Source organism: Lasioglossum baleicum, chromosome 17, assembly GCF_051020765.1.
Source record: "Lasioglossum baleicum chromosome 17, iyLasBale1, whole genome shotgun sequence".
Lineage (NCBI taxonomy): Eukaryota > Metazoa > Arthropoda > Insecta > Hymenoptera > Halictidae > Lasioglossum > Lasioglossum baleicum.
The window spans coordinates 9,735,902-9,761,016 of record NC_134945.1 but is presented as its reverse complement, the minus strand read 5'-3'; the positions used below and the strand labels follow the sequence as shown (position 1 = coordinate 9,761,016).

At 32.3% G+C, this 25,115-nt stretch overlaps 6 protein-coding genes across 11 annotated transcripts; 2 read left to right on the top strand and 4 right to left on the bottom strand.

The window, feature by feature from the left end:
- Positions 1–608: 608 nt before the first annotated feature.
- LOC143217716 (P2R1A-PPP2R2A-interacting phosphatase regulator 1) lies at positions 609–8,544 on the top strand. Its single transcript, XM_076442267.1, has 5 exons — positions 609–1,494; positions 1,634–1,697; positions 1,819–2,219; positions 2,295–2,435; positions 2,863–8,544. The coding sequence occupies exons 1-5, from the start codon at positions 1,385–1,387 to the stop codon at positions 3,179–3,181; spliced, it is 1,035 nt and encodes a 344-aa protein (XP_076298382.1). The 5' UTR covers positions 609–1,384; the 3' UTR covers positions 3,182–8,544.
- Apc7 (anaphase-promoting complex subunit 7) lies at positions 4,349–9,002 on the bottom strand. Of its 3 annotated transcripts, XM_076442258.1 has the most exons (7): positions 8,860–9,002; positions 8,367–8,690; positions 7,214–7,345; positions 5,768–6,177; positions 5,266–5,680; positions 4,875–5,149; positions 4,349–4,750 (listed from the first exon to the last, which is right to left on the bottom strand). In XM_076442258.1, the coding sequence occupies exons 1-7, from the start codon at positions 8,926–8,928 to the stop codon at positions 4,528–4,530; spliced, it is 1,848 nt and encodes a 615-aa protein (XP_076298373.1). In that variant the 5' UTR covers positions 8,929–9,002; the 3' UTR covers positions 4,349–4,527. The 3 variants fall into 3 exon arrangements, with proteins under 3 accessions (XP_076298373.1, XP_076298374.1, XP_076298375.1); XM_076442259.1 differs by lacking the exon at positions 7,214–7,345; XM_076442260.1 differs by lacking the exon at positions 8,860–9,002 and having other exon boundaries at positions 7,206–7,345; positions 8,367–8,509.
- A 626-nt stretch (positions 9,003–9,628) lies between these two features.
- Atg3 (Autophagy-related protein 3) lies at positions 9,629–12,056 on the bottom strand. Its single transcript, XM_076442268.1, has 6 exons — positions 11,917–12,056; positions 10,818–11,006; positions 10,435–10,689; positions 10,189–10,338; positions 9,956–10,083; positions 9,629–9,874 (listed from the first exon to the last, which is right to left on the bottom strand). Exons 1-6 carry the CDS (start codon positions 11,986–11,988, stop codon positions 9,712–9,714), a joined length of 957 nt encoding a protein of 318 aa, XP_076298383.1. The 5' UTR covers positions 11,989–12,056; the 3' UTR covers positions 9,629–9,711.
- Positions 11,916–16,057, bottom strand: LOC143217712 (uncharacterized). Its single transcript, XM_076442261.1, has 2 exons — positions 13,588–16,057; positions 11,916–13,485 (listed from the first exon to the last, which is right to left on the bottom strand). The coding sequence occupies exons 1-2, from the start codon at positions 14,925–14,927 to the stop codon at positions 13,482–13,484; spliced, it is 1,344 nt and encodes a 447-aa protein (XP_076298376.1). The 5' UTR covers positions 14,928–16,057; the 3' UTR covers positions 11,916–13,481.
- A 283-nt stretch (positions 16,058–16,340) lies between these two features.
- On the top strand, positions 16,341–24,476 carry Twy (fas-binding factor 1 twitchy). 4 transcript variants are annotated; one of them, XM_076441862.1, is made up of 12 exons: positions 16,341–16,718; positions 17,292–17,478; positions 17,668–18,305; positions 19,172–19,684; positions 20,859–21,079; positions 21,158–21,320; positions 21,498–21,789; positions 21,914–22,146; positions 22,561–22,704; positions 22,781–22,945; positions 23,041–23,198; positions 23,310–24,476. In XM_076441862.1, exons 2-12 carry the CDS (start codon positions 17,292–17,294, stop codon positions 23,527–23,529), a joined length of 2,934 nt encoding a protein of 977 aa, XP_076297977.1. In that variant the 5' UTR covers positions 16,341–16,718; the 3' UTR covers positions 23,530–24,476. The 4 variants fall into 4 exon arrangements, with proteins under 4 accessions (XP_076297977.1, XP_076297976.1, XP_076297975.1 ...); XM_076441861.1 differs by having other exon boundaries at positions 16,341–17,173; XM_076441863.1 differs by having other exon boundaries at positions 16,342–17,478; positions 23,310–23,442; positions 23,520–24,474.
- Positions 23,819–24,875, bottom strand: LOC143217501 (uncharacterized). Its single transcript, XM_076441864.1, has 4 exons — positions 24,500–24,875; positions 24,294–24,429; positions 24,106–24,226; positions 23,819–24,030 (listed from the first exon to the last, which is right to left on the bottom strand). Exons 1-4 carry the CDS (start codon positions 24,630–24,632, stop codon positions 23,926–23,928), a joined length of 495 nt encoding a protein of 164 aa, XP_076297979.1. The 5' UTR covers positions 24,633–24,875; the 3' UTR covers positions 23,819–23,925.
- Positions 24,876–25,115: the final 240 nt, after the last annotated feature.

The window sequence follows — 25,115 nt, the reverse complement described above, 5'->3', positions numbered from 1 at the left end:
TTTTAGATGGGCATCTACGCGCGCATATGTAGCGCTTTCCGCGGGCAGAAAGACCGGGCATCTGCCCGGCAGAAGCTGCTCGGGTACAATGCTGCCCGCTCGGTCCTGGATTCTGCCCGGTAGAAGCTGCTTGGGCACAATGCTAGCCGCTCGGTCCTGGATTCTGCCCGACAGATGGGCTCGATTTCTGCTCGAGGCAGGCCTAGCTGACTGGGTATATGTATCAGTACTATCAGTTCGAAATAAATGTTGTCAATAATTAAAATTAAAATTAAAAAACATTGACGAGTTACACATTGTCGAATAATATAGAAATATTAACATTTAAATGTCTGTTTTAGACGTTACCTTCAAATAATATGATTGAAAATGTATTCATATATGGAAGCACACCCTCCGTCTCGCACCACGGATCACACAAATATATAATTTACACAAGAAAAGGTTGATTCTACGTTTTATTATAAATTTGTGATTCAGTTCACAAAGAGTTTGTTATATTTTGATAGTTTTATTTTTAATTCAACAATACATCGAATGATTTTCACGTTCGTAATATTATTGGAAATACTCAAATGTTGCGCCTTTTAAAAGAAAGAGGGAGAAACAATGATTTTAGAAAAGGACCTACTGAAGATTACTACGATTCTCCTCTTTGCTTTCCCCTTTCCGATAAATTATACAGTAGCTAAGTTTTACGATACGTTCATGTATTCTTAGGTCCATGGACTTAAACGAAGACACAAGGCTACCAACAAATTCAGTGTGCTTCTTATACATATTTCCGAAGGAAGCAAAGAGATTATAGTCAGCTTCGACCAGCTCGACATACGCGTGCTTCACCACAAGGAACCACGGAGACTCGACAGAGACATTTGTACAAATTACAATTTGATTGCAGCTAGTGAAACTGTTGAAAAATCAAGCGTTACGAAATAAAACGAAGTTACGATTTCTAACCCGGTTTAAATATGTATGGTAGTTCAAGTTGAACTAAATATATCAAGAAAAGTCGAATTCATTTTTGTATTTCAATGTTTCGATCTCCTGCTATGCATACTCTGGATTCGACAGTATTTATTATTCTTTAAAGATTTCGCGCTACGAGCGTGACAAATCGTCTAACGAAAATCGGAACCGAAGAGTATAAATGAAAGCTCAAATGCGGCATCTTCTCAATTCTCGTGCCAAACGACAGAATTCCCTCTTATCGAATCCTCGAACAGCAGCAACAGCAGAAAAAGAAATAATAATTTATTTTGTGCCAAAAATTAGTTATTGCTTTCTCGAGTGAACCACATTGTTGTGTATGCTCCAATGTACTTCGACTACTTGAATAGTGTCTCTATGCAGATGCACTATCAGATAGCTGGTTCATGTGATCATGGATGTTGACTGTACAATAGTCGGTTTGAAACGATCTAATAGTGCACCCATGATCAACAAAATTAGTGCAACAATGTCTGTGACCTCACCTTCTGCTACTACACCAAGGTACGTTATGTCTTTGACTGACATTAAACATTTCTAGAAATTACTAACAACTACATAATCAACATCATGTTCTGTACATACGTTTAATCATACTTCTGGCAAGAGCAGTTTCACAAATATTCACTTTTAATATTTCTAGGGATGTTCCGTCAAATTTTAATATATTTTCAAATTCGCCTCGCATACGACGCTTCAGCACAAGTGTAAGCAAATTTCTTGTTTCTACATTTGTACTATTTATTTGTATTGGTGAACAAATAAATACGAACAATGTACGAAGGAATTTAGACTATATTTAAAATTGTGGATCATTTGTTTTTGTAGAGTTCTGGAACTGTTCCTAGATTAACTCCACGTGTCAGTCAGTTGAGACAAGAAGAGTGTATCGACGTGGCTGGTCGTGAAGCAGCACATGAGAAAGAAATTCACAGTGCCATGCAAATCTCACAATCTTGGGAGGATCTCACAATCGAAGCAGAAGGACTATCTTTCAAAGATTCAGAATCAACTTCGTTACAATTTAAAATAGAATCACGTCCAATTGCGAAACGAGTGCTTGATCCACTTAGTATCAATTTATCGGTAAATGGTCAAACAACATATTCTTCACCATCGCCGACAAGATCTAATTTTGGCCAGAGACAATGTTACTCTCCTGGTGTTCATGCAGTTACATGGAAAACTAATTTATCACCTAGCCCTACCAGGAAAGCTTTCGCTACCAGGTAAATTAATCTTTAAGAAACAGCATATTTTCATATGTGGTGAAATATATTACAAAAATCCATTTTATTATTAAGGCGAAGTCTAAGTCCCATTGCAATACGGCCAAGTTGTTTAGCATCGGTTAAAAGAAAATTTGAATTAGATGACTCTGGAATGGATCAATTACAACCACCAACAAAACGTACCTCTGGTTTGTTAACCTCTGCCACATCTAGGTATCTTTACATTTTACATTTATTACAACTATGGTCGCAGTATGTTTTTTCTAAAGAAAAGATTTGTTATATATTATCAGTCGTAATAACTAATGACATTTGTCATTATACAGATTGGAAGTCTTTTAAGTTTATATAAATTTTACTAGTTAGAATATAGTTATGAGGAGGTAAAAATATTTAAATAATACATTAAGTTAAGTTATTTGACAGAGAAACAGAGAGATTTATGAATTTTTAATTACATAATATTTGGTTTATCCGAATTAAATATATGACATTTGGATAGTCAAAATGAAATGAACAGCATTCATGAGCAGATAGCCATAGTATATCTCAGGTCTCTTCTTTCAAAGAGTAGATTATAATGAAATAAAACAAAACGCTTTCAATTATCAAGTCTCGTAATGTTTTCTTCTCTATATAGATTGGATGTGGCAATATCTAGTCTCCATCCAACTATCAATTCAGCTGGAACTCCAGAATCTTGTTCGAGTCTCGACTCTTCTGGGTTTTCATTTCGACCTGTGGATAGTCCATCTCCTGGTCTAGCTGTCACTTCAAGTTTTAATGATGAGCCGTCTTCTTCTTCCTCGTCCTCTTCTTCATCTTCTTCAACTTCTTCCTCTTGTTCGTCTTCTTCCTCATCTTCTTCAGTCACTGCTTCTTCAGAAGGATTAGGGCCTCAAAATAAAACTTTTATTGGAAGCCGAAATGAACGGATTGTACGAGAAAATCACGGATAAGGGAATACGTATATACATAGATAAATATTTAAAAAATAACATGTATCATTGCGATGATGAATTTACTTTCTTCTTGCGAATAGTAAAGAATGATCGTTATAGCGATCAATTGTGTGAATTGATTGTGCTATAGGGGCATTCTTCGAGTTTAATGCCCAACTATTTTCTGGTCATTCCTATTTATTAATTTTCGCGTTGTGAAAAAATTTTCGAATGTATATCAGTTGCATCATAAATAATCTTAGTCTCGCTGAGATGTTTATAAATATTACATTATCAGGTGAAAATGATGCGATGAAATACATGTACAAACATATACATACATATAACGTGAACGCAGTTCGAAGACCAAAGCGAGCTATTTAGGAAATACGCGTGCTTCCTACCTTTAAGACTGAATTCTGCGTTTTCTAATACATCGAATCCAAACGTTCTTTTTTCCTGTAGAAAGAGTGCGTACATGTGACATTACCTATTTTCATAACAAGTACGGCTCTTTTCTTCATTGAATAACCCCGCCAACTCTTTTGCGCGATTCCTGTTTTTTCAAAATAGGGAGAAGCATATATACAGTACACGTCGATTAATAAATTCGCGCATTAATAGTATTATTGATTCCATGAATCTCCAATCCTGTATAGTGTGTAAATAAACTATCTGTAGTACGTTATTTTATTCTGTGTACACAGTTTTCGGAAAACGAATGATATCGTAGGAAACGAATCTGTACTTTTTGAATGAATAAATATGAAAAATCATATTAATACTTTTATTATCTAGTTTTTCTTTGGAATTGTAATAAAGTCTTTTAAGTTTATATAGTCAGAACATATAGAGTTATGAAGAGGTAAAAATATTTAAATAAGAATTTTAATTTATTTAATAATTTACAATGATTATTAAGTTTATTATGTAGCAAATTTTAATTTTGCAGAGAAACAGAAAAATTTCTGAATTTTTAATCACGTACTTCTAACTAAATATTTAGTTTCTCCGAATTAAATATATAATTCAGTTTATATACTATATAATTTCCTAATATATCTTCGTCAATTAGGTAAAAAAAATGTTCGAAATAATTAATTTTGGAAAAATGTTTTCATTACATGATTTTTGAATGGTATAGAAAAAGTTTACAAAAATCAGATTAATGATTTTATACAAAAACGATTTTCTAAATTTCTTTATCTGCGAACACTATTTCAAGCAATACAGTTTTTATATTTTATTTTGTTATAATTAACAAATAGATAACAAAAAGAGAAATATTATACATAATAAAAATGATTTACGATTCTAATTCAATTGTATTAAAATTATTAAGTTTTCTAATCGTTTCATTTACATTATTGACTGTTCGCTTCAAGATCCATATCAGACCATACAGCTTCAGTTTCACTTTCATCAGGTGCTTCATCGTTGTCTGTATCCGGTAAACCATCACCAACATCGTAGGTAGTATCTGTTTGTGCCTCGCCCACAGTTATATAATATGCTGAATCTAGTTTATTTGTAGAGTTATCCAGTCTTTGCATACCTTCTAATGCTCTTCTATTACTCGGATCTAGACTATAATTCCAAACATTGGCTTATTTCAAGCAATTTTATTTTATTATCAAATCTTTGATTATAAATTTTAGCAAAATTCAAAGAAACCACCTTCGGTATCGTAACTTGTTTATTGTAAACTTACTTTAAAGCAATAGCATAGTGATCCAAAGCTTTCTCTTCATTGTGTACCCTGGCCCAAAGATCTCCAAGCATCTGATGTAATTTACATGTTGATTGGATTTCTACTTGTCTTTCAAGTAATGCGATCGCGGCTTCCAAGTTCATTTCCTGTTCATATATTTCAGCTAATAAATAAACGGCCGGTAGATAAACTTCATCTTGAAGCAACGCTTTGTCTAAAAGATTCTTTGCTTTACCAACAGAAACTGGGTCTTTCATGAGTACAGATGCATACAGCTGCAAAACAATTTTCTTACTTAACAATTCTCTAATACCTGGCACATAGTTTACATATTTAATCATATCAAGACAAACAAAATTTGTATTTACAGTCTGCTGATTTATGTAATTACCGTAAGAACTCTTGCGGTATGTCCAAGTTGTTTACAAGATCCACTTGCAATGTTAAGAGCTTCTCGTAGTCTATGCATTCCTACAAGACAATCCACTAAACCCTTATGGGGTTCATAACGGTACGGTTTTAATCCTACTGCATGCCTAAAGAAAAACAATGCTTCTTGGTATTTCTTTTGCTCAAGAAGTATATTCCCCCGAAGTATTGTTGCCTCTATATCATTCGGATTCAAATTCAAAGCTTGTGCAGTCAAAGTATTTACTCTACTAAATTTCCTAGCAGCATAAAGCGAGTATGCCATAGCAACATATATTTCTCCTGTACATTCATTGCTTGCTGTTATTATAGGTATCAGTCTTTCAAGTTCTTTAATATGATGGTTTTTATATAATACAGCTGCATAAATGTCAACCCTATTCAATAACAAAAAATTTCATAAATATATGTTTCTCAAATAAATGAACCAATTACACGTATCATTAAAAGAAGGGTTCCATTACCCTTTCATAACATCTGGTTCCATAATTCTAGCTCTTCGTAGACATAATAAAGCATTTTTGTCATCTCCAGCATAGTAATAACACTCCCCCATTGTTGTTAATAAATTAAAATTATCTCTTAGCAGATTAACATTATCTAAAGACCTTAATGTTGATACCGCGTGAGTATATTCTCTATTATAAATATGTGCATGTGCTTTGATCCAAGTATTCAACCAGTCTAAATTTGATAAACTTGATGCACAACCTACAATTAATGAATTTACTTCAATCCCTTTTACTCCAAGGGAAAGCAGACCTTCTGCAGCTTCCAATGCTAATGGACATTCTCTCAGAACTTCCTTATAAGTTGTTATAGCAGTTCGTTTCATTCCTGCATCTTGGCACATTTTTGCCAAGGCCATATTTACCTTGAAAATGAAATATTATATATATACATATACATATACGTATACATATACATATACAGGGTTGAAATTATAAAGCGTTACAGACAGATATCTCCAAAAATATTGATTATACGCAAAAATGTTTCAGATTAAAGTTGTTCAGTACCGAGGGGGAATGCCTTATTTTTATACCATAGATCGATAGAGTATACGATAGGAACGTAATAGTTAGAGCCCGTTCAGACACGGCGGAAACCGCGCGGACCTTATTTACTACATTGGCGTCTATGTATTCGTTCACACGTGACCGCGTGGCTGCCGCCTCTGAACCGCAGGAAATCAAATCCGCGCTGTTTCCGCGCGATTTTATTTACTATGGTTGCTATGAGAGCGTTCAGGTGTTTGACAGAAATCGCGCGGTTTGGGTTTATTGCTTCTTCGATATCCATCTACATTGAGCTAAAACTTCGCCCCTCTCCTGCATATCCGCACGGTTGCCGCCACTTCCCGAACGGTTGAAAACGCGCGATTTTTGTTTTCGATTGTTCGACCGCGCGGACACGTGTGAACGAATACGTAAACGCTAATGTAAATAAGCAAATAATGTTAACAAGATATTATCCAAACAATTTCCAATACATACCTACTATCTGGAATTTAGTAGGTGCTTGAACTGATGTCCCTCAACTAGAATATGGTAAGTAGGTACATATAGAAAATTATTTCGATAATATTTCGTTAACTATTAGATTTAGGACATATGCAGGTCCACATTTTTACTCAGAATTCGATAGTCAATCGATTTATGATACAGAAAGTAGGTCTTTCCATTTAAAAAAAATCAAGGTGATCTTCACCTCACCTTGGAGTGTCCACTAGGAAAAATAAAAGACCCACCACATGATATCCCCCTCGGTACTGAACAACTTTCATCTGAAACATTTTTGCGTATAATCAATATTTTTGGAGATATTCGTTTGTAACGCTTTATAATTTCCACCCTGTATATACCCAGTAAGCAAAATGCTCGATTTTGGACGGGTATCTACGTGCGCACATGTCGGCAGAAAAACCGGGTATCTGCCCGGCCCGGCCCCGGCAGAAGCTGCTCGGGCACAATCCTGGCCGCTCGGTCCTGGATTCTGCCCGGCCCGGCCTTGGCAGAAACTGCTCGGGCAGACCTGGCTGACTGGGTATATAGATATGTATAATTTTGCTATTGTTGAAAATGACAATGTCAATGAATCAAATTATGCAACAATATGGAGTACAGCTGAATGACGTGCACAATTAAGCACGAGGTAATCCCTTATGCAAATACGAAGGAAAAAGTATAGGATAAATTTTTTTGATCCACAGTTCAGTTTTTGAACAAGTCAAATCTGAACATCTGCTATGTATCGACTTCAAGGAAAAATAAAAAAACAATTTTTAATGGACAACTTTCAATATTACGACTATAAAAAAATTAAGAGCAGTGAGGCAACTAATTTCATTAATGAATATTTAATTGATAGAATAAAATTTGTTCATTACAAATTTTCTTTGTTTTATCTCCTACTCAACAGCATTTAACACGTTCCGTGCCAAGCCGTTTTTGCTCGATTCTTCATTCAGGCCAGTTACTTTGATCTATACTGCATTTTTTATAATGCCTCATTCATTTGGTGGGAATACATATATTCTACAGTCTTAAACTTGTTATAAAATATATTTTTTTAGTGCATTAAATAAATATGTCAGTGTGCGCCACCACAGTGGCACGGAACGTGTTAAGTATTGTGTAAACACTGTTTACAAACACAATACACGTTATCCACTGTTTACCGAACCATACCTTAGCTATAACATCATACACACACATCAGCAGATTTTCAAACTTGATTTTTTCAGAAGCCTTGGATGAAAACATTTCATTCTATATTTCTTTTTTCAAATCACCTCTTGCTTACTTGAACCATTTGTCCTCACGAGAAGTCTCATGGGCCTCCACAGGGACAAAGGGGGTCCTCGCTCTCTGCGCCTGTCCCCACCGTTAGACAATATTTTAGCTACACCAAAAGATGCTTCTGAAATGAGGTTTGCTCCTTCTGCTCTGACCAATCAGCCTCACATTCCTTTCGCAAAACTTCTCGTGAGGCATGAAGAGTATTCGGCTGCAATCTATATACATGAAATGAAATACTAACATTTAAATTTATTGAACTTACTTTTGGAGTTCTTTGTTTTCCAGGAATGCTTTGAAGTACTTGAAGCGCTTCTAGAGAATTCTTTAATTTTAATAAACATAAGTGTATTTGAAATTTTATATCAACATCTGTTGGAAGATCCTTTTGTCCTTCTAGAGGTTTAGTAGCTCCTTTGGATTTCAATAAGCATTTGTGAAATTGTAATGCTTTCTTATAAAGGGCTTCTGCCCGTTTATATTTTCCCAAGTAAAAATGAGCATCTGCGTAATAAACATAAATATGGAATTTTCCATGTATAGGCAATATATCTGAGTTGTGCTCACTGAGTGACAGTACCAAATTTGCCTGTAGTATAGAAGTAATTGTATTAGAAGGTTTTTCAAGGTGATTTACAAACTAAATTTAATAATATGTCACGTTAATGAAGATGATTCTTTACATCTCTAAATACAAAATCATTTTGTTATCATCATGGAATAAAAAATATTTCGAATCACTTGTTGCATTTACTTACTAATGAAATAACATTTGAATATAAAGATTGATCGTAAAGTAGCTTTATCTGATCGTACAGGGTCGTCATTTTCACCACAATATTCTTTCGAAGTATCAAGTAGTTAACACACTAAGTAATTTCTATCACCATAGGTGTTTCTTAACCTATAAAAGATGAAGTTATGAAAACGTACAGATCAATAATTCGTATAACATATCACAAGACATTGAATGTTACAAACAGATTGCAGGACTTAAGGAGAAAACTTATTGAACTAAATGTTTACTTACAATCACTGAACAGATCGAATAATATTGAAACACAGGACATTGTAGTGCCGCCATTTTAAAATCAAGTACAAACAATAATCTAGTATGTATACATATATCATTATGTCCATGGTATATATATTGTATATAGTTACATACATGCGCACAATATAATATATATATATATAGAGAGAGAGAGAGAGAGTACACGAATAATACATTTATACATATATATACTTACTTTACCATTTTCTAAGCTTTAATATCGAATAGGTAATAAATAATTGGGTAAGTAATTTTATAATAATATAATTTTATAAAAGATATGTTAAAATTATGGTTCGATATCCGCACAAATATAAATACTAAAGTAACACGATGAAAAATTATGAATAAGTTTAAGGAATAGTATACACAAATAGAACCAGCCAAATTCGAATTTATATTTAACAATTCTTTAAGGGTGTAAATATTATAATTTTGTGAACGTAAGCATGTTTATTACTTCATATGCACAGTTCTCTTAGTTTTGTTATTTATTATATACTTAAAAACTAAAGTCACAATCATCTTCAAGGTACAATAAAAATTTATAAAGCTCTTAACCAAATGCGTTTAGCATGAAATTTTGTGTATAATCATACTCAATTGTAGGAATTACAGATTGCACAAATTTGAGAAATATTATCAAATACATGTGTACACCAAGTTCACGACCACCCTCCATTACTGTCTCGATAATTTTCTTCATTACCTCGGCGTGTCTGCAATTTCGTTCCATGAAATAGAGCTATTTTCATGTCTAAAATATGTATTTAAAGAATAACTCAAGTATTTTCAATTACCTGCAAGGATGAACAGAGGCCATTGGTGGCCCAGGTATATGAGGGTGAATTTCCATTGTAACAGTTTTCTTAGCATGATCTTGACTTACATCTTCGTACATTTCTTCTACCGTGAGAGGCTTACGAATCTTTTGAGCAAAAATAATTATATTAATTTCAGAGAATTTTTTGATGTACTATAACTAATCATAATAATAATAATGCATCACTACTGTTAAATAGAAAAACCAGACCTCGTCGTATCCTGAAAGCCATAATCGAGGGGTTTGATAATATTTGTCGTATGTGATGTATAAGTCATATGTGCGTGTGTGAATAATCTCTCCTTCAGAAAATGGTTCCCATTTTTCCTTCACAGATTTCTTTGTAGTTTCTGCTGCAAACTTTTTAGTTTAAATATAATTAGGTTATAATATTTTTCAAAACATAATGTACATACAACACTGATATTAATTATGTACTTAATGTATAGGTATTACCTTATCTTCTTCATCCAACATTCCACTAACTTCGAAAGCTTCCATATCAGCAGCATCTTCGTCGTCATCTTCATCTTCATCTTCGTTATTGTCTCCTGCATCAATCGATTGAGTAAGTTGTGTTTCTTCTAATGTCATTTCAGATACTCTTTCTTCGACTCCACCAAGAGTAGTATCATAATGGTGTGTATCTACCCAACCACCCTCTGGATCATCCGCTTCTATAATGCATTCTTGTTCTTTACTGTATTCAATCTAAAATTCAATCAGAAGAAATTAGTATATTTCGATAAAGGAATTATTGTATCTTTTATATCATAATTTTTGAAAAATTGTAACTACTCAGATTAATATTTTTATTGTTTTCAGAAAACCAAAGGTACCTGCTTGCATCTACGAGTACAAGGAACATTGCGTGTTAATAAGAACTGTTTATTCTTGGGAAGGTATGATTTCACTCGATCTTCATCACCAATAGCCCACTGCCATGTTGGACAATGATGTACCAAATGATCACCTGCTGCCACGAACTCCTCCGGTGTTAATACTCCAGTTTCTCGAAATTTACTTTCCTTTAATGTGTTACAAGTTACAATTTACAAGTTATATTTATCTTAGAAGTTTAAAAAAAAAATTCAAAATTTATTTAGATCATGTGCAATAGAGAATATTAAATAATGATTAACCTTTTGCACTCCAAATTATTTTTCAATTTTATTACCAATAACTCCCTACTATTTTAAGTGTTTTATTTGATATTTACTTTAAAGGACAGTTCCTTGACTACTACTTATTTTAAACAATTTTGTTTACTAATTATATTATATATAGCTCTCAAACTTTGTTGTAATTTATATTTGTTTTTAATTAACAAATAAGAAATTAAATGAATGAAGGAAAAATCAAATCCATATAAAAACCCATTTCATTTACATTTTTCTTTCTCTGATGTCGAGTCACACTTGACAAAGGAGTATAAGAAATTACAAATAACTAAATATTAGTAAATTGAAAGTAAATTAATTTAAATTGCATGAATTAAATTAAACCTGTGCATAACAAAGAAAATTCATTTTTATAATTTGTTTTATTTCGATTATCACTTTTTGATTACATAGAAATCTTCGAACACAAAATACAATATTGATTATTAACATTATTACAAACGATTAATAACAAATGTTCTAATGTAACGTGTGTATAATAAATGTTCTAATTAAAACAGAGGAATAAATAAGATGTCATTATAACGTTTATTGCTAAAATATGAAATCTACACAATCGTAGTACTATTAGTATTATCAAATAGCAACAATTTATGGTAGACATCGATAAGAACACAACAATTGTCGTATAAACAAATAACTAAATAATAAATGATGATGACATATTTGATATAAAAAATTTCACATTATTTTTATTATACTTATTCTTTGTTAAGATATTTATTTTTGAAATATCACGTTAGCCTACTCATCATACCTTTAATACAGGGGTTAAATACTCAGCAACACCAAGCGCGGTTCCTTTTACTGAATTAATAACACTTTGCATTGTAAATTTGTTCGATTAATTCTATTTTATGAAAAACGAAAAAGATCAAAGAGAACGTTCGCTGAGTGCAAACATTCGTATGATATCAACAGTTTCCAACGTATTATCGATTTGGCGAACATGGAAGTTATATGTATATGTATGTGCTACCAGAGAGGTGGTACCAAAATGTTCCCTTTCCATGAACTTCCCCAACTTACATGTAAATATGTATTTAGGTATACCACTGATTTATATATACAGGGTGTTCAAAAAATGTTGTACTCCCTTCAAAGCTTAGACCATATGTACTTATTGTTAGTATATAGTATATATAAGCTTGAAAGAGATGATTCTTGAAATTATTTGAAGTAACTTCTTCGTTTGCTAACATGGTTTCCGTTGCTTTGTTAAGGAATTATTAACATAAAATACGGACCAATCAGAGTACAGTTACAGCAAAGCGTTGCATTCTGATTGGTCCGTGTTTTCCACGAAAACAAAGTATATTGGCGTGAATTGGCAAAGGAAAAAGGTGTGTGGAATCACCCTTTATATGTATATACAGGGTGAGGCGCCAGAAACAGGCCACCTGAATAATTCGGCTGCTATTGGTGTTAGGAAGAAATGCATCAGATGGAACTTACTTGGTTATATACTATTATATAGTAGCTTTTTTGTAGGTGGACGCGTGAAGGACATATGAAGGTCAACTTCATTTTTTTAATACATCAGTCGATGCAGCTGAACATTCGTTATAAAAAAAGTACTAACCTATGTATATCGAAAAGTTAGTAGTTCAGGAGATATTTCAATTTAAATAACTCTAAAATACCATTACTGTCGTACTAAGACGTTAGCGTTTACTTACTAGTGTAACGTCTTAGTACGATAGTAATGGTATTTTAGAGTTATTTAAATTGAAATATCTCCTGAACTACTAACTGTTCGATATACATAGGTTAGTACTTTTTTCTAACGAATGTCCAGCTGCATCGATTGATGTATTAATTCCATTTAAAAAAATGAAGTTGACCTTCATATGTCCTTTACGCGTCCACCTACAAAAAAGCTACTAACATCAGATTAATGTCCCCTCGAAACCTAGCAAGTTCCATCTGATGCATTTTTTCCTAACACCAATAGCAGCTGAGTTATTCGGGTGGCCTGTTTCTGGCTCCTCACCCTGTATATGAAATTAAAAAGTTTAGTGTTTGTTGCTTTTTGAACCTATATACAGTGCAGAGCACGAGAAAAAACTAGCGGAACGGGAACGGGGCAAGAGGGACGGAAAGGACACCTATATATATAGTGGTCAGACTATAACGTCTGACGCCTACATATATATTCTCACACGCATCCTTGGCTCTAACGCGCTATTTGCAGAAACGGATACGCACACTAATTGGTCGCATGATGCGGAGAGCGAGTCAGATGTATACAGACGTATACAAAACAAACGACACCGGGTGAACGGTAATCCTTTGGCATAGTCGGAGTAGTCCAAGAGTTAGCTAACTGAAAAAATATTGTTACTTATTCCTCCTTTTTCTCAAGATAAATTCTACATTTTAATGTGGAAAATAAATATCTTAAATAAAAAATTTAACATTTTCTTACTCTGAATCTTCGTCACTGGTATCTTCCTCCGTATCACTATTACATTCGCTGCTTTCTACTTCTATTGTATCCAATATTTCTTCAACTAAGCCATCCTTTTCCCAATATTCCTTTTCGATTTTTTCAACATGCTTACAAAAATTATTCCACTTTTCCATTGTCACAGAATTTATCGCATCGATTAATATCGTTTCTAATTCATCATTGGTTAAAGTTTCATTTGGTTTTACATCATTTTTGGTCCTTATTTCCCATATCATTTCAGCCCATGCCAATTCAATTGCATTAAGTTCGCACATACATGGAGGCAATCTTAATACGTCATGTCCATTTAATTTTAATATCTCGTCTGCTTTATGTGTTTTGTTATATATTTTATTTCTACTTATCAAATCATATAATTCAAATTTTCGCATATTCTCTGAATGTGTAATATTATTTTTCAAAAGCCATTCGATCATGTTTTCTTTCGGTGCATATTTTGTCGGTACTTTATTTAACTGAATCGTATGATATGGTGCATTATCCATTATAATTACAGAGTTTGGTAATAAATTTGGAATTAATTTTTGTTGTAACCATTTCTCAAAGTTTTCGGAATTCATTTGATCGTGGTAGTCTCCAGTTGTACTATTCGCTTTGAACATTAGCTCGGCTCCGTTTATGAAGCCGTTTTTTCCTCCAGCATGAATAATTATGTACCGATGCGAAGAATTTTTTAAAATTCCTAACATTTCTTTGCTTTGCCAGCATTTCCCAAAACATAGGGTATTGTCGACCCATGTTTCGCCAACATATACAATATTTCTGTTCTGTTGCCTATAATAGCTTATGGCCTTTAAATATTTTCCTCTCCATGCAACAATGTTTGGTCCTTCTGTTAAAACTTTTCGGATGTTATTGCTTTTTCTCCACTTAAAGCCCATACTCCTCAATAATCTATAAAAGCTATGCAATTTCCATGGAAAATATATTTTTTCCTGGATAGCTGCCAGTAGCATGGGCCCACTCGGTACAATTTTTTTCTCAGTATAAAAACTGTATATAACGTTCCTTATTGTAATTTTTGTATCTTCAGAGCAGTCCTTTACCGACTTCCTGGGTCGTTTCTTTCCTGGAGAGCTTAACTTTTCTTCTCCATCAGATTCTAAATCTCCTTTCCGCAGCCTGCTGATCGATGATATCGATACCCCAGAATAGTCAGATATCCGAAAGTTGGCTTGTTTTATATTGTTACGAAGTTGTCCAGTTCTAGCTTCTTCATCACATTTTATAATTAATTGACGCACAATATTCCTGGCATCACTACGAATAGTCTGCCCTCGCTTACGTGGTTCCATGGCGTTCTTATAATATTTAATTTAATAAACTTAAATTCCAACAAAAAGTAATAAAAATGAAAACTATGACAAAAATTATTTATAATACACACTAATTAAAAAGGACTAAAATCACTAAAAAGAAATTTAAAAATATCACTAACACAAAAACTGTAACTCCAACACTCTGAATAGTAGAAAATAGGAAAAAATATAAAATAAAACAAAAAGGTATATCTCTAACAGAAACTATAATCTGCAACTAAATTAAACTCTAACATAAAAATATAAATGAAGATCTAAATGAAATAATTAAAAACGCTACGGAAAATTCTTGATATGCTCTGTTAGACTGCATTGGTAAAACTGTTTGAAAGAAACGATAGAAAACTCGCCGGATATCGAAAGGGTTGAAAAGGTCCCAAGTGGTCCCAAGCAATCTTGACTCAAGTGATGGTATCAGACCATATCAGACTATCAGATGATATTATATACTCTCTGGTATCTGGTATTATCAGTATTATTTATTGTTAGTGTGATATTAGGTGCAACTTTCCTCGCGCATGCGCGGCCAAAACAGTAACGTATCTATATATGATGAGGTAGCAAAGCCCTGGGACAGTTATATTCGCGGGAATGTACCGAAATGATCTGTTCCGGACAAAAAGACTCCAGGACGTGTCCTACAAGTTACATAATATACAGAAATACACATGTTATACATTCATTTTTCAGAATCAAATCATACTAATTTTTTTAAATTCTGCGGGGTGCTCAAGGTACCCCATTTTATGCGGTACTAAGGCTGAAATTGCCGCGCATGCGCGAGAAAAATTGCATCTAATACCATCACTGATTTTGAGCACCGTGATTTTGAGTATAATTTAAAAATGTAAACGATGACGTTTTCGAAGTTTTCCGGACGCTGTTTCGTTCTTCAACGTCGTCGATACTCGTTGATCCGTAGAATTGTAAGCGACAAAATAGGAAATTATTCGAATAAAGTTTTATTCCACTAATATTTCGAATTTTATAATCGAAGCTGTTGGATTGGACAACAGAACACTTTTTTTATTCAAATGCAATCATTTTTAATTGACTTGGATTTAAATATAAATTAACAACTTCGTTGCTTAGCCCACAAAGAGTAATATTTAGGGCATGGTGCATTATACAGGTGTGCCGACTTCCCTCAAAAAACTGAGGCAGATGAGTCGTAATTCTCTGGCCGCCGCCAGACGGCGCATGGTCCCAGGTACTGTACATGTGCGAATGAGATTGTGCTGCTGAATACACAATCACACCACTGATATATATATATATATATATATATATATATATATCAGTGAATCACACCCATTTGCACACGTACGGTACCTGGAACCATGCGCCGTCTGGCGGCGGCCAGAGAATTACGACTCATCTGCCTCCAAATTTCAGCATTACAGAGATGCTAAGTCGGCACACCTGTATAATGCACCGTGATTTAGGGCATCAATATTTAACCTTAAAATATTTGTCAAATATTTAAATATTGCTTTCAAAACAATTCTACAAAAATACCATTGATTATTGTATAGTCAGAAATATAAAAAAAAGACAGAATTAATCAAATGTAAGCTGAGTTACACGGAAAAGTCAAGAATGTCGATTCGTTCGTAGTCGTGCGATGTCGTGCGACAACTGAAAACTCTGGTCATCGTGTTCGAGACAGTTCGAGACGTCGAGACGAGACTGGACGTGGACGAGACCCGCTTTTATAGGCAACAATCTCTGAAAAGATGCCGCTCATCGGCACGACGCTGCTTTGAGGTACCCAGCAAGGAACACAGCGTCGGCAACGTGCCTTGATCGGCAAACGCATAGACATGTCGTCAGCGGCAAACCCTTACACAAATAAAAAAAATAGATCTACGACGGGCACGAACCTAGTATAAGCAGGATTTTCTAAAGTCAATTGCAGAATATGTACATATTTGGGTGCTTGACATGTGTCAGATTTTCTTCAGAATTTCTAATCATCAACTAGGAAAAACAGACCAAAAACTGGTTTTTCTATTTTACCCCTTAACTACCGTCCCGATCGAGATACAGGGTTGAAAGTTCACTCAGTATATTATGTTTACCCTCATTGACTGTTCCTATAGCAACGATTTATTTAGCTGGGAAAACACAACATACATATCATCTTTTAACTGCACTTCCTATTTTTTGCTTAACAAATTGATTGTAGCTCATAAAAGCTTTATTATACATTTGTAAAAAAGGTATACAATTAATTAAAGGCATTACTATTTACTACTTCTGATAATCTGACAAAAATGCATAAGAAATAACTATATATGTACCTGTTTATTTAGTATTATATTTTTTTTTTAACATTAGATGGTTGATATTACTAAAACTCCAAATACTAATTTAGAAGATCTAACACAAGTGTTAGAAAACATGGATAGTTTAGAGATGGAGTTACTTAATGACTCCTTTAAAAATACAAGATCTGTTACAAGTACTTTTAGAGATTCTAATGCACAATTGGATGGAGATTTGAAAAGAAAGGTCACGCTTAAAGGTGATTTAAAAATAAATAAACAGTATTACAATTAAAATCACTAATTAAAGTTATAATTTTTCATCTATAAGCAACAATTATACCTACTTATAGGACATATAGAACTCAATGTTATATTCATTTATTTACATTGAGTTACTGAAATTATACATAATATCTAAAGATTAAAAAGATATTTTTGTTATATAGATATTCACGAAGATGATTCATTAACTAGTTTGCTACTTGAAGACGAGGCTTCCTTGAAAGAAAAGAAAAGTTTTCTTACAAGTGGAAGCAAAAGTAGCTTAATCGAGGATTTGTTTAAAATTAAAACACCAGCTACATCTGCAACAAGTATTAAAGCGAATAATGAATCAGACACAAAGCTTAATTTTGAAAATGACGATATTAATGAATTACTTCCACAAAAGTCAAGTAATTATGCAGCTAGAAGCAGTTCTATTTTATTACAAAGTGAACCATCTACTGAAAAACATGAACCAAAGCTACAAAGTGTTCTTAAAAACAAAGATGATATTTTAGCAAATAGGCTTGGTAATAGTAAATTAGATCTAACAGATGACAAATCAAAAAAATCATCGCTAATAGAGAGTTTATTTGAGAACAAAACTCGTTCATCTTTTACTAAAACTGTAGAATTTGAAAACGCTCCATATTCTGCAGAGCATAGAACTGCTCCACAAAAACAAAAATCTCAGCTTAGTGATCAGCCAAATAAACCAATTTCACGAGAATCTCGTAGAGGCAGAAGAAATGCAAAAATCATAAATGACCCCCTTGGTTTATTATCCACTGACTTGTTATCTGAACAAAATTTTGACGTGGTAATTATATTAAAATGTTGATATTTAGTACCTTCATTGGTTTCAGCCTCGTATTATATTTCAGCTCACTGTTCAGTTACTTTCTTGTACTGCTCTCTTATGATTATGTAGGGGGGCAGGGGTTTAATCTACTTAGAATAAATTAATTTACTTCCTCTTTGGTACATTCGTTTATATTCTTGTAACTTTTCTACTGAACACTTCATTTTCCTGTTATGTCTTCTATTTCTTGATTAATCTGTTCAGTTCTTCTATATTTTTATTTCCTGTCTTGTACCTGGTATCATTCTTTTAACTTTCTGTTAATTCCTTTCTCTTGATTACTTCATTTTACTTTTCATGTTGATCATCTTTCTTGTAACTCTTTTTTATCATATCTTTACTTGATCTTCCTCCTGTCTGTTATTGCATCTATTTTTTTATGTACATTTCTTTAACATTAATGTTCAGTATGTACTTTCTTTAACACGTTAAGTGTGGAGCTAATTTTTTCTTGTTCTCCATTTCATTTTTTATTTAAATTTAACTGGAAAAATACGCCTGTGCATAAACAAAAGACTTGCTGACCTTATTTCTGTTTAATCTGTTTTAATCAAATCTATTAAGACGGTGAACATATTTTTGAATATTGTATGAATTATATATTATATATTATTTTATTATAGCGTGTAACGTGTTAATCTGTCTGCTATTTGCATGTGTGTAGCTTTTGAAACAACAGAAAGCATAATATGTATTCTGTTATGTAACAATTGTGCGAAACAGAGCATAATTCTTACATATAGACAGACTACATAAAAATATTATTTACATTTATAATATTTATATTGAACTGCAATTTTCAATGTCTCTCCTCAATTTTTAAGGTAACAGATGAGAATATACCAGCTAGAGATATAAATGTGCAAACTTCTAAATCAGAAGAAAATTTACCAGAATGGTTGGGTGGTACAAAGAAATGTGAAGAGAAAAAAAGTAACGAATTGAAAAAGGTTTCGAGAGATGATTTGTCGAATGATGTCAAAATAAAACCTCTTGATAAAGATATTGTTGAACATGAAGGTATTAAAAGTTCAACAAATTCTAAAGTTGCTGATGAACATAACTTAGCTCAAGAAGATATGTCATTATTATTCGGTGTACAATTTAACCAACAGGCTGCAATTTTAACTATGCAGCAACAAGAACATGAATTAAGGACTGCAGGTATACTCTCTCAACAAAATGAACAGTTGAATAAGGTGTCAGATGCTCAACAGTTCGTACTTCACAATCAAGAAAAGCAATTTAATTCGTTGTTGAAATTGCAATTTGAAAGACAACTTTTATTGGAGAAACAAATAAAATCACAACAAGAACGTATTAATCAATACATACAAGTAAGCATTATCTTATGCATAGTGAACGGGCAATTTTTTTTCAAAACAAAACAGCATGGAATATTTAGGGGTCATTCCATGCCGAATTGATCACTTTTTGCAGTTACCATCGCCGATTTTGTTCTAACTGAAATATGTTGTAGTCCATGCGAAATTAGGGGGGGTTTAAGTCATCATTTTGGCGGTTTCGAATTTTTTTAGAAATGGCAGGCCTTCAAAGTTTTCAATTTTTGCCCATTTCGGCGAAAACGGGCCTCACTTACGAATTTTTATCTCAAGAACGGTTTGTCCGATTGAGCTAAATTTTTTTTTGTTTTATTCGGAAAGGATTGGGCTATTACGAAATAATTTTTTCAACCTCGACAATCAACTTTATAATGTCGAAAAATTTAAACAAATTCTTCTTTTGCGTTTTTTTCGATGATGGGGCGGAGTGATTTAAATTTTGAAAAAAATATGGTTATACTCCTTGAAGTTTCCCCTTTAAAATGAGCCCTTGAACAAGATGGTATCTTTAAAATTGGCGTTACAATGAGCTGGTAAAGGACGCCGTGTACCTCCGTTTCAGGTAGAGGCGAGTCGAGCGCACGGCTATTATAGTCCGTTGTCTATACATACATCGCTGGTCTCAAGAAAATGCCACCAGACTGTATACGACTAAGGTACACGGCGTCCTTTACCAGCTCATTGTAACGCCAATTTTAAAGATACCATCTTGTTCAAGGGCTCATTTTAAAGGGGAAACTTCAAGGAGTATAACCATATTTTTTTCAAAATTTAAATCACTCCGCCCCATCATCGAAAAAAACGCAAAAGAAGAATTTGTTTAAATTTTTCGACATTATAAAGTTGATTGTCGAGGTTGAAAAAATTATTTCGTAATAGCCCAATCCTTTCCGAATAAAACAAAAAAAAATTTAGCTCAATCTTGAGATAAAAATTCGTAAGTGAGGCCCGTTTTCGCCGAAATGGGCAAAAATTGAAAACTTTGAAGGCCTGCCATTTCTAAAAAAATTCGAAACCGCCAAAATGATGACTTAAACCCCCCCTAATTTCGCATGGACTACAACATATTTCAGTTAGAACAAAATCGGCGATGGTAACTGCAAAAAGTGATCGATTCGGCATGGAATAACCCTTAGATAAAAATATGCTTAAAATTTTATTTTTTAAGACCTTGATGACCCATCCTACACCAATATCAAGTACTACATCAGTTTACGCTAGTTTTAAACATGAACAAAACGAAGTGGAAGGAAATATATCAAATGAAAAAGAAGAATTAGAGAAAAGAATAAAAATACTGCAAGCAGAGAAGTCTAAATTAGAGAGTTTATTAGATGTTACAAATGAGAGGCACAATAATGAAGTGACTTGTCAAGTTGAGTTTTATGAGTATGTTTATTATATGTATGATATTAAAGTGACTTAGAAGCTGTAAGATAAAATAAAACAGTGAAGCTTTATTTCTAGGAGACAAATTTCGTTTCTAAAAGAGGGAATGTTAAAATTCGAAGAAAGGGTACGGCAAGAAATAGAAGTATTGGAAACTGATTATATAGCAAAATTAGAAAAATTAAGGAATGAAAAGGTACAAATGGAAAATCTGCATAAAGAAGAAATACATAACTTAAAGGTCCATAAATATATATTATCATATATTTATTAACAGTGCTATTGATTATAAGAAAATTTATATTATATGACATAATGGAAAATTCAACTTTTATTTATGTAATCGTTTTTTTAATTTTATAAATTGAATAATACGAATCATTGATAATCATCCATACTATTTAAATTTTATAAATAGAATGAACACGTTCAACACATGCAAGAACTTAAAGAACTGCATTCTCAAAATGTAAAGTTTTTACAAAAAGAATATTCTAGTATAACAGAAAGTATATGCAAAGCTAAGCAGACGGAAGATCAGGTAATGGAAACTATCACAACTCGAAAAACTGATGTGGAAAATATGTTAGAAAACGCTAATTCTATTCTTGAAAACATGAGAGATAATAAAGAAAAAATAGAACTGAAAGATATTGAGTTAACGGAACGCCGTGAAAATTATTTAAAAGCTTATGAGGATGACATAAAAGGTAAACCCATTAAATGATATATCAATAATACGTTTTCCTTAATTTTACTCGATACTAATTTTTGCTTCTTTTCTAATACTAACAATAAGCATGCAAGTTTACATTGTACAATTAATGTCTACAGCTCAAAAAGTTGATTTGAAAAACCAAACTAATATTTTGAAAGAGAATCATAATAAATTTGTTGAAACAGTAGAAACATTTAGTACTCAACTTACACAGCTTATGGGAGAACTACAAAAGCACACTACACATAGTAATCGAACACAAGAAATGTTTGAAAACAAGACTGCACATCTTTTAAGAGAAAGAGAGCTGTTTGAAGAAAAAGTAAAATGGGAAAGAGATTATTTACAGGTATAATTAAGGTTTCTATAAAAATCGGTAGAGTACCACATGCATATGCTTATTAAAAATAATTGATTGAAATGTATAGCATGCAGTTTCCTATGATATTGCATTGACATTCATTTATAGTACATTTAGATTTAGATACATGCAGGCTACTGTTGGCGATTTGACTGTGCCTGAAAACGGTTTTAAAAAAATGCTCTAATTACTAACATATTATTTTCATATAATAGTTTCTCACCACAAACCATTCCCTTGATGATATCTTGCCATTAACAGACATTATTTTATACAAGACTATCTTATAAAAAAGGGAAATATGCGTCCGCATTTCATAACTAAAAATACGTGCATACATATTAGTACTTAACACACATTAAACAATTTCTTCATTTCTACTTGAATATATTATATGCATAGTCATTGAAAGAATCTTGGACAAAAGAACACGATAGACAATTACAATTACTTCAACAAGAAAGAGAGGCAATAGCAGCAGAAAAAGCACAATTACAAACAATGAATAGACTCAAATTTAATAGTGATGACATTGCCAAAGTTGAGGTACAGCCAATTATGAAATAATATATTGGTTTCCTGCATTGAAACAATAATATGTATATTTTAATAATCTTTATAGTTAGAAGCTGCTATTCAAACAGCACAAGAAACTGCTGCTTGTGCTAGCCATAAAAAGCTACAATGGCAAGAAAAAATTAACGAACTTAATGTCCACAAACAAATTTTACAAGATAAGGAAAATCTGCTTATCTTGCGTGCTAAAGAACTCGAAAAGCTCACACAGGTACCATTTATTATAAAAAATATATATAGTATGAGGCTACAATCGTATTTCTAAGATTTTAAGTACAATTTTTATATGGTTTTCCATCGATACAGTCAGCTTTAACAAAAAAGCACGAAGGAATGAAAGCTTTAGAAGATGCAAAACATTTAGAAAGTCAACACAAAGAGACACTTGGCTTGCTACAAATGCAACTGAAAGCATTTATGGAAAAAGAAAAGAAAATTGACAGTGAACAATACAATGTTTTTAAGTAAGTAAATTGAAAATTTTGGCTGTATTGAATTGAAAAAATATGTTTAAGACAGGTTATTCAACCAAAAATATATTTATTATTAATTAAATGCATGCTCTTATTTCAAAGGGGACAAATGATCTCATTGTCTTGCGAATCTGAGAAACCAGAAAGAGACACAAATGTATCACATAGTTTTAGTCATGAAATGTTGCCTTTCTCTGTTATACCCTCAACATCTCAAATCACTTCAGAATTAATGGTAAGGAAAAACTATTTATTTAAAACTAATATTGCCACATTAAATATATCTCCTTTTCTTTATATCTTTTGTTACAGAAAATTGTAGACCCAAATTTAACCATGCTGAAATTAAGTCTTGACGATCATTACGATTCTATCACTTAAAATATTCAAACTGTAGGATAGATAAAGATAATATTTTATATGGAAGTGTGTGTAGACTGTATAAGTAATAGTTACTAAAATAAAATATTGTAAACTTGATAGTATTTAAATACTATACAATATAAGAGACATATCAAATTTGTATAAAAATATATTGATTTAATAATGTTATGTTACAATGATAATAATGTTCTATTACTATGAATAAGTATCCCTACTGTTACATATGATGCTCTTGCAAAATCCATTTATTTTGAAGAATAATACTTTACCATGAACAAGTCAATGTATATTTTATTTGAAATATTGTAAAAAATTAAAACTTATGATGTATTGATCAACTCTCTTGCAACATATTTGCACTGTTCTGTAATGCTTTTGTTGCAGTCAATATGGACTTTATCCTAGATGCTTCACTTGCTATAGAATTTGTACAAGATATCTGTAAAAAAAACAGGAAGCATAAGAAAAAATGATAAACAGTGATTTCAATGTATGTGACATAAAGTGACCTTACAATATCTTCAACAAGATCCATAGAATTAATGTCTTTTTGAGCGTCATTATCAAAATTCTTATTAATATGTTGTATTCTATTTGTGAAATCAATGGCTTGTGATAGAAATGCAATTGTTTGCCTAAAATAAATCATGAAGTATACATTTACTGGTACAAAAAGCAAGAATTTTAATCAGATTGTCATACCTGTGGTGCTCATGAGAAATTGGTAATGCTGGCGGAAGCTCATCATTATTTGTACATAAATTATATATTGAATGTTTATATGTTGTTATACGTCGAAGATTCTTACTAAAAGTTTCCTTAAACTCATTCCTCTCATCTAAAATAGATATGCAATCAGAAATGTATATTAAAACTAGGATAATAATATTAAACGAAATTGTGAAAACCTTTTATAGTTTTTAATGTCTTCATCAAAGTATTATATTCTGTAGTTTGTTCTCTTTCCTTCTTTTCGAACTGTTTTTCATGGACCACTTCTATTTTATGGAAATTTTCTATAAATGTGTTAATATCTTCCATTTTACACAGTTTCAAAATATGATAACGTAAGTCATAAGTAAAAATATTCAAAATAATCCTCCGATAAATGCCAACCACGGATTTACTTCAATTTACTTTGAGTGCTTTGAACAGCTTTGAACTTTGAACCGCTTTGAACACTGTTGAACACAGAAACCATGTGGCTATACAAAATATATCAGATACGAAAGTCTTGTCGGAATCTTTGATGTTTCTGTCCTAGCAATTTCGGCTCTATATATATATATATATCTATTGATATATATATATATATCTATTGATATATATATATATATATCTATTGATATCTATATATATATATATATATATATATATATATATATATATATATATATATATACACATAAGAACAGTGTTGCCGCTTCTTTAAAACCAATCAAAACTTAGTTTGCTTACAAATAATTATCAATGATATTTCACAATAATTTTAATATTAGCTAGATAATAATAGTTAATTAGTAT